The sequence below is a fragment of the Buceros rhinoceros genome, unplaced genomic scaffold (assembly GCF_000710305.1).
Source record: "Buceros rhinoceros silvestris isolate BGI_N320 unplaced genomic scaffold, ASM71030v1 scaffold23591, whole genome shotgun sequence".
NCBI lineage: Eukaryota > Metazoa > Chordata > Aves > Bucerotiformes > Bucerotidae > Buceros > Buceros rhinoceros.
Window position 1 is genome coordinate 5,528 of NW_010395151.1, and position 6,231 is coordinate 11,758.

Sequence of the window (6,231 nt, forward strand, 5' to 3'; positions counted from 1 at the left end):
GGGAAAGAAATAAAACAATTCCAGCTCATCCATGCTGAATGCTCAGAGTGGATGAAGGCATTTTGCTTATGCTGTTTGACAACAGAACACAAGCAACTGCCATCCCACCAACCCCACTTCAGCGCTGTTACTGGAGACAAGCGATGAGAGAAAAGATTTGCAAAGCCACAAGTGTTACCACTTGATTCTGTCCCAGCTTCAGGGCTTGAACATACAGAAAGTTTTAATTTCGGATCACATAAAAGCAGAGGACTTAGACCTGAACTTTCCACATCACATATCACTGAAGTTTACTTTTCAAACCTTGAAAAAGTCCTTTGTGCCAATTAAATGAGGTGAAGTGACACTCGTGTATCCTGACAATATACTTCAGCCTCCTCCTAATGAACTTTATGCCAAAAGGAAGATGAAAGTGGCTCTTGCTCGCCTCATTTCCCACAGTTCTGACAGCAGCAGGCTGGCACTTAGATGTCCGATGGCATTTGACTTGCACCCATTAGATGAAAATGATTTTTGTCCCCACACTAATTACAACAGGTCAGGCCCAATTTTCAGCTGTTCCCAAGAAAATAAGCAATCTACAGATCCGAGGTTCTTACATGCTGTTACCTATCACGTTAGCATTCCCGATGCGAACATACATACCAGGTCCTGCATCTCTTTCTGAAGCCGCACCAGAGCTTTTCTCGTTCCAACAGCAAACACGTAGGTGTCCATATCTTCATCGTTCATTGTTACTTTTATTTGCTGTGAGACAGAATGTTCTTAGCCCTGATCAGATTTACACGATGTACTCTGCCTTCAGACTACCAGCCCCACAGAGACCTCTGTCTGTCTGCCTCGACTTCAGTGTTTGTCTGACACTTTGATTCATAGGAACACCAACTCGGCTAAGACAAAGGTTGTTTAAAGGACTTAAAGCTTCCCAGTGTGTGTTAAGGTAAAGGAAACTTTTTAATTACATTGAGTACTCAGTTCAGTATTCTGGTTTAATGCTACAGTGTAATGACAGTGACTGGAACAGCGGAGTTGTAAGACTGTGCAGGTATCCATTGCCTATGAGCAACTGCCCACACCTAAATTAAGTGGTTTTAATAGATTAAGTATAATTATAGACACACAGAGAAAGTATTCATAGTGCACACAGCCACTGTTCTTCCAAATGTAACCCCTCCTGGCATTTATCCCGTTAAGAGATTACCCTTGTCTCCACAGGCAAGGGGAGAGTCAAAAAATATCATTACAGGATGTAATATCCAGGCCAGCATATGCATTAGGCAGCTCTGTTCAGGCAGACAGAACAGATGGAAGAACAATCATTATTTCAGATCACAAACCCACTTTTTATCAAGATGAGATCTTGAAGCGTGGTGAGACTGTTCACAAAACCACTCAAACAATAAAACCCAGAGATACAACGATTTCCAGTCATGTTTGCATTTCACAGGTGAATGATTCTTTGAGATTGTTTTGACAGTTACTGAACTGGAAGATACGGGATACTATAGGCAGACACTTAGCAGTTCACTTGCATGCACTAAGAGCAATCAAAAGCAGCAGAGCAGAACCAAAGGAACGCAGCAATTTACCACAGCTAATCTAGAGGGCTGAGTACATACCACTTGGTCAGAAGCTGGCCTCATCATGCGCGCAAGAACGTTCAGGAGGTCTTGTCTCTTGAGAAACTAAAAAGACAAGTTTACAGTAAGGACAGCAGGAGAGAGCTGAATATACTTGGAGCATAGACCCGAATACGCTCTGTGGCACATCGCTGGCAGAGAGCAGTGGGGCTCAAGGAAAAACAGGACAGTTTTAAGTAGTGTTTTACATAGGATAATTGAACTTTGAAGGGCCCTGTGGAAGTCCCCTGTGCTGCTTGAAAGCTGGACTGCTTTCTGCACTAGATGAGTTTGTCAGGGCCTTGTTGCCTAAGGTTAGAGCAGAACCACCATGTGGTGCTGGTCCATCCCAGGTGCAGAACTTTCCCTGAATTCCTGTTGGTCTGTTCCTCTAACACACTAATGTCCCTCTAAGTGGCAGCTGGGCTGTACAGCCTCCAGTTACCCATTTACACGATGCTTCTGGTTTCTGGACTCCTTCTGTAGGCATTCACTCTTACCCACTTGGGTGGGCAGAACAGAGGCCAGCACAGATCTTTAGTCTGACCAGTCTTCCCCTCAGGAGCGCATATTCAGAACCCTGTATCTGAACATGAGCCAAAGAGCGCAGCGGGGACTCCTTATTGCTCACACTGGAATGGAAAAGCCTCTAGAACCTGAGAGCTGGTGACAGGTAAACAGTGCTACGAACGCACTCATCCTTACCTTGAGCTGGATGAGCATTCCTTCACAGCACACCCTTCCGGAGCACCACAAGTTATAGATGTGTTCATTTTCCTGATTTAGTTTCCCAGTGCTCGTAGCTTCTTTATTAGTGCCATCGTCCCCTGAAGAAAGTAACAGCAAAAAAGAACTGCTGTCTAAAAATCACAGCTTCAAACACTGAAGTTCATCAGTAGGCTTAAAGCTCAGTTGTTGCTGGATTAACTCCATGTCACTGTGATGTTTCTGGTACACCACCTTAACACAATTTCAGTGCTGGAGGACTGGTACGTCGTTTGTCTACATATCGAGCTGTCATTAGGGCTGTCGCGCATCTGCCTAGAAAAGGCTACTCTTCTCCATGGCCTACATGCCCGTCTAAAACCAGCTTTATTCAGATAAACTAAAAATGGATCCTAGTCACTGTGGAACTCACCAACAAGAGCAAAGTTACTTTCTAGCAGCTCCCTGTGAGTATTGAACCATGCATGAGCCAGACGGTTGTTCTTGTTCTTCCCAATGATGTAGTTCATGATGTAAGCAAGAAGACCCGTTACCATCAGGATCTCCATGTAATAACTCTCCCAGCTGTTTTGAAGGTGAGCAGGGACCTGTGGGGAGTGAACAGAGACTGTCTCTTACATATCCAGTGAGCAGATTCCGTGTACACAAACAACTGGGAAAACGCAGTGTGCTGGAGAAGCCTCATTCCCAACACAGCACTAAGCTTCACAAAGGTGACAGCCAGAGCTGAGCCTGTGTAGTGCATTTGGCTCCACAGGGACACAGTAGCCGTATGGAAAATGACCGGTAACAGCGTTCCCAAAGTACCTGGCTAATACAAACCAAACACCTCTCTCCTCCAAGGCACCCTGTGCATGAGTCCCTCACTATCTGCAGCCCAGCATTTCAACCCATGGATTATCTGAGCTGGACGCCTTGCCCATCACAGCATTCTCTCATCATCACGTAACTTCAGGTGAAATCTGAAGTAACATCCCATCGTGTCCAGGAGCATTTTCAGGATGCCACCAAGAGCTACAGGCTGCGAGGGGGAGCAGGGAAGACTGCCTGACCGTGCCACCTTCAGAGAATAATTCTGCTATCACTGTATCACCCTTCAGTTGTCACAGTGCCCGAACCATCTTTTTCACTGCCGAGTTTTTAATACTTAAAAAGAGATCTTGGGGATAAACACAGACACAGGCCTCAAGCACCTAATCATTCTGCAGAAGACTCTCTTGGGAGGCAACAGGAGCATGATGCAGTGTGCACAGAGAGAACAGCTTCAAAAACCATTGGAGTCGTCAATTCCTAATCTGAAACTTTAGCCACAGACGAGCTAAAAATACACTCTGTTTATTGGAAGTGTATCACCACTGCCGCCACCTCGTCCCGAGTTGACAAAGCACCCAGAGGTTTTTCTCTGGATTAAGTGAAGGTCATCGCTCTGGCTCCTCCGCTTCTCCCCCATAGTCATACGGGTGAAAGAAGCCAAGTCACACAGTGCTGCGGCCAAAGCTATGCTTCAAAAGGTCTGTTTTAATGAAGAATTTCCTGATCTATATTCCAATTACAGTTCTTAGTTTAAATACAGAATACAGCACTGACCCATGGATGGCAGTTCTAACAGAGTTAAAATAGAGACCAACAGACCACAGGCACCTGCTCTGGAAGTTCTGCTTCACAAGGTGCTATTTAAAGTAGCATAAACCAACGCAGAGAGCTTGGAACTGGGAGCTGGCACACCCAGATCATGTTCTGCTGCCATCCTGCTGCATTATTTCAGGCCTTCGTCTCCAGACTTCTTCCCCTTTCCACACTGTGTCTTGTTAACTCAAGCAGCAAATTCTTTAGGACAGATTCTCTCTTACGTGCACACCAGTGACATTTCTGGCACACTCCTTAAAAACAGAAGTGGTGAAACACCAAACAGGAAGTGGATGGACATTTATACCTACATTAACTATTGTTATGGGGTCCTTATTTTTGCTATGAGACGCATCCGGTTTCTCTTCATAGCCTTCGAACTCCTCATCATCATAGGGTTCACTCTCAGTATCACCTTCCTAAAGGACAGGAGCACAAACAGCATGAAAATCCAAAGCCCAGTAAGCAAAATCCATAAAGATAAGGTGAGAAAGAAAGGTGTAGAGATATTATTAGGAAACACACAAAGGACGGAGAAGAGGCATTACCTGCGCATCTGCATCATCAAAGTCTTCCTGATTCTCATCCTGACCTTCAAGCTCTACAGTGGCTTCTTCTTCATCATCCTCTGTAGTGATGACCTTCTGAGGGGACTCTGTGACCGCATCTTCACTAACATCTTCAAATTCAGCAAAGTCATTATCATCATATTCCATAATGTCATCTCCATCCTCAAATTCATCATACTTTGCCAAAGAAAAACTCCACGGGATGAAGAGCACAGCAATAAAAATATATAAACTCTTCATTTTTACTGAAAGAAAATAAATAATAAATCAAACATTGCAAAAAAGTCCTTCTCGGTTCTGATACATCACACCTCTGGTAATGCCTGACTTACACAAACAATTTAAAAACACTATCAGGGTCAGGCCAGAGAGAGAAATAAACCCCTGCCCGAGGGCTCTAAACGCCTCTGCTTGTAGCAGGAGCAGCTGAGGCAAGTTCACATCTGGCGAAGCTGTTCCGATGAGCAAGTTCTGGAAGAGCAGATATTCCGCTAGAAAACTGACTCTCCAACAGCATCTCAGCCCGTCAGCGTGGGCAGCTCACTTCAGAGACCACACACGGAGCCTACGGCTGTTATTAATTAGCCATAAGACACCGTCCGACCAATGAGTGGGTAACTGCAGCACCCAGCCTTAACACGCACTTAATTTCTTCACAGCAAACAGCAACGCTCTGACGGCCTCTGCCCGGTTAGAAGCGCTCCACTGGGATTTTCTAGGCTGCGCACTCAGAATCGGTCCCCAGCATCTCAGCAGCGTTCCTGCTCAGGGAGAGACCATCTGTGGTGAGCTCCACCAGGAACAGCAGGAAGAGGATGGATATTGCACTGGTCCCCAAAACAAGAACAAACTGGGGCTCGAGAGACCAGAGCTCTCTCTCCACACCTGCCAGAAGCCTGCAGAGAGTTTGACAATTCGCCCCTTTTTTGCTTTCAGGTCTTTTCTGCTCGAAACCAGTCCCAGCTCCCACTCGGACTGCGGTGATCCTCACCGGGGTCCCACCTTAGAGCTTGAAGAGGCAGCACTGACCCTACAGCTGCATTTCACAGACGTTGCACCACGCTCAGCAGCGAGATTCATTTTACTGCCTCCCACAACCAGACCCGAGTGGGGACTTGAATGTTAATGAGATCGTTCTCTTCAAAACTGGAAATAGAAGCGATGTGTTCCTAAATTAGAGCAGCACTCCTCCAAGTGCCACACGCAGGGAACCTGCTGCAACGAGCGACAAGGACGGCTAAGATAAACGCCTCTGCCAAAAGGTTCTTTCTAGCGAAAACCTGAACAAACACGTTCATAAGAACCTTAATTAAGATGGAAAGTGCAGTGAGGCAGAGCCCAGGAGTTTAGCACGTTGTCCGGGTATGTCACAAACTGATGTGAATTTAAACAGAAAAACCAGAAGACTGTTTACATATGACAGAGTTTGCATTCAGAGGTTAAAAACGCCAGGACAGCGGAGCCACCTGTTCACCCAAACCCCAACGGTTTCACAGTAAGAATTTCGAGCCTATTTGAGAATATCCCCTTTCAAAGGGCCCTACAACTCCAGAAAGCTTTATGCAAAATAAACTTTTGCGGCCGATTCCAAAGAGTCAGTTGAAAAGGTGGGCGAGGACCGCAGCACGCTCCTCACTCGGCCGTCTCGGCCACAAGGCAGAACAGGTTCCAAGTACAAACAACTCACGAAA

General features: G+C 45.9%; 1 protein-coding gene across 1 annotated transcript in view; it reads right to left on the bottom strand.

Annotated features, from left to right (window-relative positions):
* The window catches only part of CCDC47 (coiled-coil domain containing 47), an 8,997-nt gene extending 4,213 nt beyond the window's left edge, over positions 1 to 4,784 (bottom strand). Inside the window, exons 1-6 of the mRNA XM_010145465.1 lie at positions 4,520 to 4,784; positions 4,283 to 4,390; positions 2,758 to 2,932; positions 2,325 to 2,446; positions 1,620 to 1,685; positions 646 to 747 (exon numbers count right to left, since the gene is read on the bottom strand). Of these exons, the coding sequence (XP_010143767.1) occupies positions 646 to 747; positions 1,620 to 1,685; positions 2,325 to 2,446; positions 2,758 to 2,932; positions 4,283 to 4,390; positions 4,520 to 4,780 (834 nt within the window). The 5' untranslated portion in view covers positions 4,781 to 4,784. The remainder of the gene's footprint in view (positions 1 to 645; positions 748 to 1,619; positions 1,686 to 2,324; positions 2,447 to 2,757; positions 2,933 to 4,282; positions 4,391 to 4,519) is intronic.
* Positions 4,785 to 6,231: the final 1,447 nt, after the last annotated feature.